Genomic DNA, 12,428 nt, shown 5'->3' with positions numbered 1-12,428 from the left:
GCCATCTCAATTCAATATTTCTGAATAATTTAAACTTAAAGTAGTCTTTTTTTTTAAACTTTGCCAGATTTATTTATTCATTTATTTATTTATTCATTCATTTTTGTATATTTTGTTCATTTCAGACGTTCTAGTAGTACTTTAGTAGCAGATGTTTATTAATATTTTACTAGTGGCATTGTACCCGTGGTGCCATTGTGTGTGAAAAGTGCCTATACATTATTGTAAATGCAGCCTTCACATTGTTGCATCTTCTACTAGCAGTAGAAATTTCATGAAGGGCAGTATAAACACTTCTGAAAATGGAGTATGGCGGCAGGGATGAAGAATTCAAAGTAGAGAGAGGCTAAAATCGCCCAGCATACCTCACAACATTTGAATACGGACATAAAATTGTACCTAGTAGATAGTCAGGTAATGTTTGTATTCATTTGGTGAGTTTGGCGGCGATTGGGCCTGTGAAGGCTAAGGAAAATCCGTACAAATGTCCTCCTGTGCTGCAACATCGATCGGACACAGAACGTGCATTATATACAGTAGTAGGAAGGACTCTGAAGCCTTTGCACAGTCCTACTTTTCTTAATACTCTGTGATAATTTTTTTTTTTTTTTTCTTATACAGTCGTGTGTTTTGCTGCTAAATTGAACTGAGCTGCTAAACTGATTTTCATTGCTCCTGTGACGGTGACTATAAAGATCTATTCTATTATGTTCTGCATGTGTTGGATGCAGTGTTTTCCATTTTGTTATGTTGTGTGTAATGACCGCTCTGTAGTGTCTACATGTGGCCTGGTTGTGTGTGTGATCTGAAAGCAGTGTTTGTTTTTGAGCGCAGGTAAAGTAGCTTTGAGGCAGTTGTTTGCTTTTGGAAGAAGAGAGATTTTGTGAATGTAGTTTGAATTCTGGGTTTTGTGTTAACAGTGTCAAGAAAAGGGGTGCAGCTTTGAAAAAAATGTGTCTTAGCAATTGTGAAAAACTGTAATAAGCTTTTAAAGGTGCACATAAGGCTGAGAGTACATCTTGTCTTTCATGATTCATGTATCAGCGATGTGATGCTGATTTTTTTTGCCTTCACATCCCTTACAGATGCAGTGCCGACTAGTTTTATTGTGTCACTGGGCAAAAATCTGTAACTGCCCTCCAGTTTCTTGTAATGCAAGTGGTCTGAGAGGACAGGACACGTCTGCATCTACACCTCTTAAAAGTGTTTGCAGACAGGTAGGAGGGTTAAATGCATGATTGACAGCTGGAATTACCAATTGCTGATGATTCAGTCAGATGCAACATGGTCGTAAGTCTACTGCTCTACTCCAAATCTAAACAAAGCTCATAAAAATGGCTCCACTTTAACCCTTTCATGCATACTGGTCACTACAGTGGACAGCTATTCTACCGCTGTTCTCTTGTCTATTCATGGATTTTGTTGTTCTTGTCGTTGTTTTTTGTTTTTGTTTGATTTTGTTTTGTTTTTTTTACACATATCTTTATTAAAGTTTTAAGACACTACATATCATTTCTGACATGAATTGGTAACATTATGTAGATCTCTCCTGAGGATAAACCCCCAGAATCACAAGCCCTCCCCATAGTTTTCACACAATTTATCAGTAAATACATGTTTCTGTGCATCAAAAATTAAAAGTGTGGTGTCCAGCTGAGTGGATATTTTTTGCAACTTCATGAAAAATAGGCTCAAAAGAATTTTTTTTCCATTATTTTTTTTTTATGTATTTTTAATTTTTTTTAAAATTATTATATTATTCTATTTATTTATTTATTGACTGATTTTTTTATTTTTTTTTTAACGAAAGAAAATTTTCAATCACGTTTTTTTCATGCCTAATGAGGAATAAAAACACTCAGGAAAAATTTTTGATTAAGGTTCTCATAATTCGTGCATGAAAGGGTTAATATTACAGCATGAGCTGCTCAGGTGACAGGTCATCTACCTTTATACAACCATTTAAATTCAACAAAGAGAAAAGAGCTGCATAAGGAAGGTGTGTAGTCTCAAAATCAGACATTTACCCCCTAATTTCCTGCCGCTGTAAGTAATTTCAAGAATAAAAGAAATTACCATTTTTGAGAACCTTGGCCTAGATTTCTGGTTTTAATACATTTTGAGGGAATATTAGGTCATTTTTAAAAAGGCAGAAATGTGATGTAACCATGAAAGCTTGTACCAAATAATCCACACAATCTTCAAATTTGCTTTAAAAATGTGACATTTTCAGTTTTTTTAAAATAAAACCCTAGTGGCATATTTGACACAAGCTTTCATTTCAACTATTTAAGAGGTTAATAAATGCTCTTAACATTGCTCTTAATATTTCAATTCCTTTGAAAAACTATGTAAATGTGGGTAAAGTTGTTTGAAAAGGGACTTTCTCAACATTTTTAGATTTTTTTCAATTTTAGAAATGAGTTGAACCTGTAACCACTATTTTTGTGTCTCTAAATGTATAAATGTGAAACTAGTTCAAAATTAAATATTGCTTTTTCCTCAAGTGTTTTTTTTAATCCTAGGTTATCATGTCGTGTTTCCATTATTTATCTGTTTTTCTACTCTATTTTCTCTGTCTTAATGTCATACCTTCATTGTTTTAATGCCATTATTTTTCCTTTTAAGCTTTTGTATTATCTTTCATGCATAAAAGCACCTCCATCACCTTTATTTATGTAAATGAGCTATAATTTTAAGGGTTATGATTTGTTTGTCATGTATTTATTTTGTTTATTGCTTTGTTATTCAGCTTTTGTGGATTTATAAATACTAATGTTCAAAGGATGCTTCAGAAGGTGTTTTAACTTTCTGTTAAAGATAGAGACAATACTTTATTTACTTCCATTACTGTACAAAAACTGTAAGGTCACCCTGTACTACTTCTCGTAAAAATTTAATTTGTTGATAAGTTTTTGTTTCTAAATCTGAAATTTCGAAGATTTTTCGCTTTTTGTAATAAAAGCTTTTTTAACCTTTGTCAGTTCACTGCTTGTTCATTCCAAAACTGAGTCAATATATTGTTACAATAATGGTGAGAAAAAGGAAATTAAATTAAGGAAACATAAGCAATAAACAAAATGAACAGACCATTGTAAGCCTGAGTAGCTCATTCCTCTGAGAAAAGCTTTTGACTTTGTAGTGTCTACATACTGCACTTTAACACCAATTTAATATTTCAACATACAATAAAACCGTAAGTTTAATTTATTTTGTACATTTTTAAGTTAGAAACAGCAAACCTGTAAAAATAAGTCCTGATTAACTAATATTCAAGCTTGTGTATCATGTTTTTACCACAAACGGAAGCTTAAACCCTTGTTTCAACACTTTTCTAACAGTTAATCATCATCAGTTCGATTTCTTCACATCACACTTCATCCTCTTCTGGCAGTTTAGTAAGAATCTCCACTCCGTCAGATGTGATGACCACTGTGTGTTCAAACTGAGCCGACCTGCAGAGGCAAAAAACAGGAAGCGCATATGACTTAATGATGCACAGTGTCGATATTTACTGGCAGTTACATGTTTTATGTTTGTACCTTTTGTCATCTACAGACACTGCGGTCCATTTGTCCTTTAGGATCTTAAACTCTGCAGACCCCTCCATCAGTATGGGCTCTGTAAATAAACTATGTCAGCCCCTGTTCGTACATAATCATGTATTAATATGCAAAAAGAGAAAAAAGTCAAATGTACGACACCTATTGTGAAAGCCATCCCTTCTTCCATGGTCATGTTATTGTCATTTGCTGAAAAGAAAAAGGAAATGTTTTTTAGCTTTTTTTGACAGGCATAGAAGTGTATACACCTTTTTATAAAATATAATAACAGTCAAGCTCCTCACTGATGTTTGTAACAGCAGGTTTGATTTAAGAGGATATACGGTGTTTCTTCTAAGAAAAAAAAAATTCCATTAAACTCACCATGGTGCCAGATCTCAGGATGACAATGAAAATTGGAGCCGATTCCATGTCCAATAAAGTACGGACACACCTGGAACCCACTGGCCTGAGCAATTTCACTGACAACACACAAAAATATTAGTTAATAACAACAAACACATGTATACTTTTATAGAACTGAAGAATTCTCTATATTTTAAGGCAAATAGGGACATATGAGATATAGCAATATTTCTACAAAGAAAGATGCATTTTATTACTGCTTTATTATAACAGATAGATAGACAGACAGACAGACAGACAGACAGCTAGATAGCTAGATAGATAGATAGATAGATAGATAGATAGATAGATAGATAGATAGATAGATAGATAGATAGATAGATAGATAGATAGATAGATAGATAGATAGATAGATAGATAGATAGATAGATAGATGTACTTTTTTTTGTAGCCCAAACTGGGAAATTACAGTGTAGCAGGAGCATGACACACAATAAAAATAGAATACAGGAGCAAACAAGAGTAAAAAGTACAACAAACACTATGCACTATACATAATAAATTACAAGTATAAAATGATCTGGGTAAATCTTCTGGGTAATCTTGGAATATATTGACATGACGGCTTCAACTGCAATATAACCAAGAAAAACATTGAATTTCCAGAGACAATAAAGCCTAAATAATAACAAAAATAATTAAAATCAGAAACATGTAGAATTAAAGGAAGACAATTCAGTAAAACAAGATAACCGATTAAATTACTAAACAAACGATTTAGCAAGAACAAGAACAGCTACGAAGGACTTTTATCCAAACAAGACAGGGTTTCTGTAAACATGTAAATGAAAAATATACTAAAAATTAGGGATGTCCGATAATATCGGCCCACCAATATTATCAGCCCAATACCGGCATAAAAATGTAATATCGGTGAATATCGTTATCGTTTTTTTTTTGCCTATTATTAAAACCAACAAAATAATGCCTTGATTTTGCCGGCATTTACCAACGCATAAATGAAGCATTGTTTGTAGCTGAAAGAAAAGTGCAGTTTTCAAAATTGTACAGTAGAGTTGCCACACTGTAACAGACGCATGGAGGGAGGAAGAGAAAATAAATAAATATGGCATTTTTTCCACAACTTAAGTTGAGGTATGTATTCTTTGTACAGACAGTGTTTACATTTTGAAAGCCTTGTTGCATTTGAGAATGCATCCAATGGGGCATCACAATAAAATTAGGCATGATGTGTTAATTCCATGACAGGAGATATGTGATGTTACCTAAAATTAGTTTAATATCCCACATATATCGGCAGCGGTATCGGTAGATATCGGAATCAGAAATTAAGCGTTGAACAATATCAGCATATCGGTTTTTGACAAAAAAGCCAATATCGGACATCCCTACTAAAAATGCAATAAAGAGAGGCTTTCCTCTGCTGCTTAACAAAATGCAAAGAACTAATTGTGTTTTCCTTTCCTTTTCTTTGTTCATTAATTACAGTATCGTCTATAACAGCAAACACTTTGGTACTAAACACTGGAGCATATAAAGAAAAACAAATTAAGATTAAGTAGATGTAACAAGCTGATGTTGTTAGATGAAATCCATTCAAAACCGAAGTGGAAGACAGTGTGGACAAAGTAATAAAATATTTCATTTTTTTTAGTGGAAATAAATTGTCCAGTCCTGTGCTTAACACGTGTGTTTATAGTTTGTTTTTACTGTGTGTGTTTGTACCTAATAGTGTTTCCTATAACACACAGCTGAGCCCCTGGTCTGCAGACAGCGATGGCCTCATCTCTGCATCGTCTGGCAGTTTCCACTAGTCGCCGTCCCACCTCATCCACCTTGCCAATCAAGAAGGTTTCTGAGGTATCACCATGGTAACCATCTAAAAACACCTGTCAAGGATAGATAGTAACTGTGATTAGAGCAGCGCAGCAGCGACACCTGAGTTATTTCCGTCTGTTTGTAGAGTTCACTTACAGTGACATCGATGTTGATAATGTCTCCATCTTGTAGTTGTCGACTGATAGAAACAGAAATAATAGCAGATGAACATTGCGTAGTAGTAGTAGTAACAGTAGTAGTAGTAGTAGTAGTAGTAGCAGCAGCAGCAGCAGCAGCAGCAGCAGCAGCAGTAGTAGTTTACTCGGTCGTTAATTACTTTAACCCTTTCATGCACGAATTATGAGAACCTTAATCAAATTTTTTTCCTGAGTGTTTTTATTCCTCTTTAGGCATGAAAAAAACAATGTGATACAAAATTTTCTTCTGAAAAATAAATTTAAAAAAATAATAAAATAAAAATATATATATTTTTTAAATACATTAAAAAAAGTAATAATGACAAAAAATTCTTATGAATCTATTTTTCATGAAGTTGCAAAAATATCCACTCAGCTGGACACCACACATTTAATTTTTGACACACAGAAACATATATTTACTGATAAACTGTGTGAAAACTGTGGGGAAGGCTTGTGATTCTGGGGGTTTATCCTCAGGAGAGAACTACATAATGTTACCAATTCATGTCAGAAAAGATATGTAGTGTCTTAAAACTTTAATAAAAATATGTGTAAAGAAAAAACAAAAATAAAAAAAACAACGAAAAGAACAACAAAATCCATGAATATAAAAGAGAACAGCTGTAGAATAGCTGTCCACTGTAGTGACCACTATGCACGAAAGGGTTAAACAACAAACAAAAACAACATATCCATTGTTCCATATACAATGTGACCAGAAGGGTTTAGGCTGAAGTAAAGACTTATTTTGCCTAACCCTGTTCTTTTTTTTTTTTTTCAATATTATATTTATTAAAATTTTTGGCTGTATATACAAAAAAGAACCATATAAACAATCAAACCGACAAAAAGGTACATTTAAAATCAATGTTTGGGTCTCTGAGAGTCCTTCCAGACGAGTAGTATTGTCAGAATGCAGCATATGATTGTGGGCCTGTACAGGGAAAAAAATTATAGTATCCCAGATACCCGCAACAGATAAGTCAAATCTTTGTTCTTGATACATTTGTACTTGATACAGAGCTATTATGCGACACTCAGTTTGCCCATTTCTTTCCATGACGGAGCAATCACTCTCTTTGCTTGTAATATTCCCAGGTTTTTGAGGGTTTTCTCATAGCGATTTATGTGAATTTCTTGAGGGTATAATCCTAATATAAAGCACTAGTTTCACTGATAAAATCTCCTGTAACATACCTCTAACTTCCCCCCAAAATTCCTTGATTTTTGGACATAACCACAGACAATGGAACAAAGTGCCCTTATCTTCTCGGCATCTATTACACAGATCTGGGATCTGGCCTAACCCTATTTACAATTAACACAATGTTTCCACAAGAAAACAAACAACAAATTTTTTTTTTAATGTAATTATTGTTAAATATACAACAGAAGAGAATACATATTTAATTTTAATTCAGGTGAATCATGTCCTTATCTCAACTACCAATATTAATCCTAGTCTTTTAAACAAGTATTTTCTTTAGTCAATCCTGGGCTCTTTATTTTTGAATAATAGTTAATTTGTACATCTTTTTAAAAGTTTTAATTGTTTTAGACTGTTTTAATCGATCTTCCAGGCCATTCCAAAGATTAACCCCTCTAACGGAAATACAATACATCTACTTTTTTTATTTGTTCTTGCCTTAGAACAGCTTGGAACTTGCAAACACTTTAGTTCGTAGTTATTAGTTAGTTTAGTTCTCTTGTAGTACTGCAGGATTATGCAAATGTGGTATGTCAGATAGAAGACCGCAACTTGAAAAAATTTTGTTAATGACCCCCTTAAACAAAACAAATGAGGTTCTAGCTGTGTCAAACATAACGTCAAATTATAAACTGCAGAGTTTTCAAAATAATGGCGCATACCATCATTGACTGAAAATAATCAAATGATCAATACACAGATCTGAATTAAAAGTAGACTGTGTTGCTAACTGAAAAATGCTAAATACAGCAAGATCTCCTAAATCCCTCTTATGTGACAAGACTGTACTTGATTTCTGTAAATACAGTTGCAGAAAAAATTATTAGACCATCAAAAGTCATCTAAAACAATGGTTATGCAATCAGGTACTAACTCCTGTGTGTATCATGTGACTAATACAGACAGAAAAGAAAACATGGAATGCCTAAAAGCACTGTTTTTGGTAGTACAATGCCACAGCTATTTATGGAAGAACTGAAGTGATTTTGGTTATTACCAAGAAAAACATGGAAAATGTCTAGATATCAGCTCTGAAATTAAACTCTCATGAGCTATTTTTGTTGTTATCATTATATCTGTCCAAACAAATGTACCTTTAGTTGTGCCAGGCATTAAAATGAACAAGAAACTGGCGAAAACAAGGGGTGGTCTATTTTTTCTGTGACTGTATACATGAACAAAAATATCATAACATTATGTTGAAGATTCAAACCAAAATCTTTCCTGCCATAAAAGTGAGTTATTGTCCTGTTAATTACCTGTCAGGTATGCCATGACAGACCACGTTGTTGACTGAGGTGCAGACTGACTTTGGGAAACCTCCATATCTGAGAGGCGATGGGTAAGCGTTGTGTCTGATCGTCTCCTGATGCACAATGAAGTCAATTTCATCTGTTGTCATACCCACCTGCAAAACACAGCTCAGTATCACATCATGAATATAAACAGAGTACATTATAATGTGAAAAGACTAGATACTTTTATGTTAAACCAGGATACATTCACATTATTATGACAGATAAACTTATACCAATAAACTTCATTACGAATATTAATTGTAACAAGAACCATTTTATAATAAGTCATCATGCTATTATGTGATTATTACATGACAGTATGAAACATGACAATAATTTCTAGTAATGTGAAAATATCTTGCTAAGATGTGTAAATACTGTAGTATGATATCGATTTATAAAAAGAAAATATTCTATTAGTGTTCATATTCTGTAACAGAAATGTCTTGTTAAAATATGAGGTTTTTCATGTTAGTCGCGGAAAAAATTATTACACCATCAAAAGTCATCGAAGACAATGGTTATGCAATCAAGTACTACCTCCTGTGTGTATCATGTGACTAAAACAGACAGAAAAGAAAACATGGAATGCCTAAAAGCACTGTTTTTGGCAGTACAATGCAATAGATATTGATGTAAGAACTTAAGTGATTTTGGTTATTATCAAGAAAACCATGGAAAATGGCTAGATATCAGCTCTGAAATTAAACTCTTATGAGCTATTTTTGTTGTTATCATTGTATTTGTCCAAACAAATGTACCTTTAGTTGTACCAGGCATTAAAATGAACAAGAAATTGAAAAAACAAGGGGTGGTCTAAAAAATGTTTCCGCAACTGTATAATGTGTTGTTTCCTGTTTTTTTGGCTTCCATTCAATAGAAACACATTTGTTAAATCCTCACATACACACCTTCAGATTTCGTCCAGCGAGGAGCAGTACATTTCTGGCCAACTGACACGCTCTGGCAAGGCCTTCGATCTGCTCCTGGTCATTGATTTCTATGTAGTCTGGCCATTCTGGGACCAGACCAGTTCCCACATAGTCAGGACGCACAATGTGCTGGAGTCAGGGAGGAGAGAAAGCACAGGACATGAGGACCAGGACATATCTACAACAAACTCACTGGTAAATATCTGCAAATTAACAACAAATTACCACAAAAATATTGGCCTTCTATATAGATACAGATCTAATTTTCCAGTAACTGGTAGTAAAAACACAGTGTCTGTTGATGATTGTGATGGTATTTACAGTCTCTGCACCTACTTCTTCTACTCTCTCCTTTCACTGGGGATATTTATAACACTTTGGGCTCCAGCCAATAACTATTATCATATCAGTCAATAGCTGTTATTGTCATCATAAATCTCATATTATAATGTCACTAAAGTTTTGAAGATTGATTTTTGGTCCTGCCAGTGGAAATGGTCCGGACTGTTCATTTCTGTTCAGATTTGCCTACTGCCTGAAATGGATAGTGATGGCTTACCTTTTTTTTTTTTAAACAACACTTTAAATTTCATTAATAATCTCATAATTTTAATTTAATTTTAGATATGCAATGAAATTTGTACTTCGTCCAAAAGAACAAATGAATTTCCTTTTAATCAGTACCTTTTTTACAGTTAAATTTTCACTTATTAACTTGAATTACTTATTTGTTTTAAGTGATTTTTAATCTTGTATCTTTTTGTGTCTTTTGTTATTTTGAGTATTCTATTAAATTCTTACTTGACATCATTGTAAACGAGGGTAAACTCTGGACTGATGATCCACACTCCCATAAATCCTATAATCTAAATAAAGATAAGACAGACTATAGATATGTAAGGGTAGAGACTGCGATCTGGTAGGATCGGCGATTCTACCAGTAGAGACTCCGGTCGTAGTCTCTACCAGTAGAAACTCCGATCAGAGTCTCTACTGGTAGAAACTCCGATCCTGCCAGTAGAAGGGTTAGGGTTAGGGTTAGGGTTAGGGTTCGGATTGGAGTTTCTACCAGTAGAGACTCTGATCGGAGTTTCTACTGGTAGAGACTACGATCGGAGTCTCTACTGGTAGAATCGCCGATCCTACCAGATCGCAGTCTCTACCCTGACAGATACATTTGATACCGTACCTTGGGTACTGCATAGGCCGGTCTAACAGTAGCTGGACGTACTACATTGTGAGACTGGGAGTTTTTCCATTTCTTCCAAAAGAAACATCGATGTTGCTGACACTGGAGGGCAGCCGAGGGACCACAGCTTTCCAGATAATAAATTCTGCGAAGAAAACCACCGAGTCCTGGAAAAAGGGGAAACAATCAGTGGTGAGTGTAAGGCTGTACTTTTACAGCAATGCTGTACTCCTGTTACCACCCCACTTAATAAATATTTGAAAGAGAAAAGAAAATATACAGTCACAGAAAAAAATTATTAGACCATCAAAAGTCAGCAAAAACAATGGTTATGCAATCAAGTACTAACTCCTGTGTGTATCACGTGACTAAAACAGACAGAAAAGAAAACATGGAATGCCTAAAAGCACTGCAAGAACTTAAGGGATTTTGGTTATTATCAAGAAAATGTGGAAAATGGCTAGAAATCAGCTCTTAAATTAAACTCTTTTGTGCTGTTTTTGTTGTTATCATTATATTTGTCCAAACAAATGTACCTTTAGTTGTACCAGGCATTAAAATGAACAAGAAATTGAAGAAAACAAGGGTGGTCTAATAATGTTTTCCGCAACTGTAAATAATCTGAACATACAACAAAAGGAAAATAAACTTTGACATGTTTTTCATAGTAGATCATATAAACACAACATGTGTTATGTTATGCATGGTCAACTTCATTTCATTTGTAAATATAGATCATTTCTTCTCATTCAGTTTGCAACACATTCAAGTAAAGGGTAGAATATAGTCAAGCACTACAAGATAGAGTTACTGCCAGTCAAATTATAGGAATATCTTGTTCTTATTTCATCCCCTTAGTGTTCAGTGAAAACCACATGTCTCCAAAAGTGTTGATTTAAAGTTCCTCCATGTAAGTAAGTAAATAAAGTCCCCTCCTGTGGACATGGCATTAGAGACATGTAATAAACATATGATGGTCTAGTATGATGCATTACTGTAGATTAAACTAATTGACAGTGCATAAGACAATTAAAATGAGCTCAAACCTAAACATTAATAGCTGTAAAATGTAACATACATGTCAATGTAGCTGTATTATCAATCCAAAAACATCATATATAAGAATAAAGCAGTGAAAAGGATTATTCTACTGAAAAATGATGCCGGCTAAATAATGTTTTTGTTGCAGACCTTTTACTTTGCTTGCAGTGGTGTACTTTTACAGTGCAGTAATAGTGTTTGTTTTTAATATTACTTAAATAAAGAATACTTCGTTTGCAAACCAAGATTCGCGGGATGGCAAATGATTTTACAATGTTTAGATTTACACCTGTCGAGCTGACTTCAACTGTTAAAAACACCGGCACTTAATTCCCAAAACTGCATAAAGTTTGTCACGTTAAGTGCACTTGAAAATTAATTTATTTGTTTCAAAGTTATCAGAGACTCAGATGGTCAGTGACGCCGCCGATGGTAAGTGTTGGTGTGAATATTATGAAGGTTTTTGGGATAAATACCTGCTGTTCTTGCCGCCGAACAGGGCGCCGCCATTACTATCATAGCGGGTCACGTGGTCCTCGAGTCATGTGGTTCCAAGCAGCCAATAAGAATTACCAAAAGTACAAATACTGCATACCAGACTGAATGTACTGCACAGACAAAATATTAACCCTTTCATGCATGAATTATGAGAACCTTAGTCCATATTTTTTTCTTAAGGCATGAAAAAAACAATGCAATTGATTTTTTTTTTTTTTTTTTTTTTTTTTTTTTTTTTTTTTAATGAGCCTATTTTTCATGGAGTTACAAAAATGTCCACTCAGCTGGACACTATGCATTTAATTTTTGATGCAAA

General features: G+C 34.0%; 1 protein-coding gene across 1 annotated transcript; it reads right to left on the bottom strand.

Annotated features, from left to right (window-relative positions):
• Positions 1-2,409: 2,409 nt before the first annotated feature.
• metap1d (methionyl aminopeptidase type 1D (mitochondrial)) lies at positions 2,410-12,190 on the bottom strand. Its single transcript, XM_030161487.1, has 10 exons — positions 12,091-12,190; positions 10,574-10,740; positions 9,364-9,513; positions 8,414-8,562; positions 5,904-5,946; positions 5,655-5,818; positions 3,927-4,024; positions 3,705-3,752; positions 3,543-3,621; positions 2,410-3,455 (listed from the first exon to the last, which is right to left on the bottom strand). Exons 1-10 carry the CDS (start codon positions 12,131-12,133, stop codon positions 3,371-3,373), a joined length of 1,026 nt encoding a protein of 341 aa, XP_030017347.1. The 5' UTR covers positions 12,134-12,190; the 3' UTR covers positions 2,410-3,370.
• Positions 12,191-12,428: the final 238 nt, after the last annotated feature.

Source organism: Sphaeramia orbicularis, chromosome 17 (genome assembly GCF_902148855.1).
Source record: "Sphaeramia orbicularis chromosome 17, fSphaOr1.1, whole genome shotgun sequence".
Taxonomy (NCBI): Eukaryota; Metazoa; Chordata; class Actinopteri; order Kurtiformes; family Apogonidae; genus Sphaeramia; species Sphaeramia orbicularis.
This window is presented reverse-complemented; position numbering and strand designations above follow the sequence as displayed.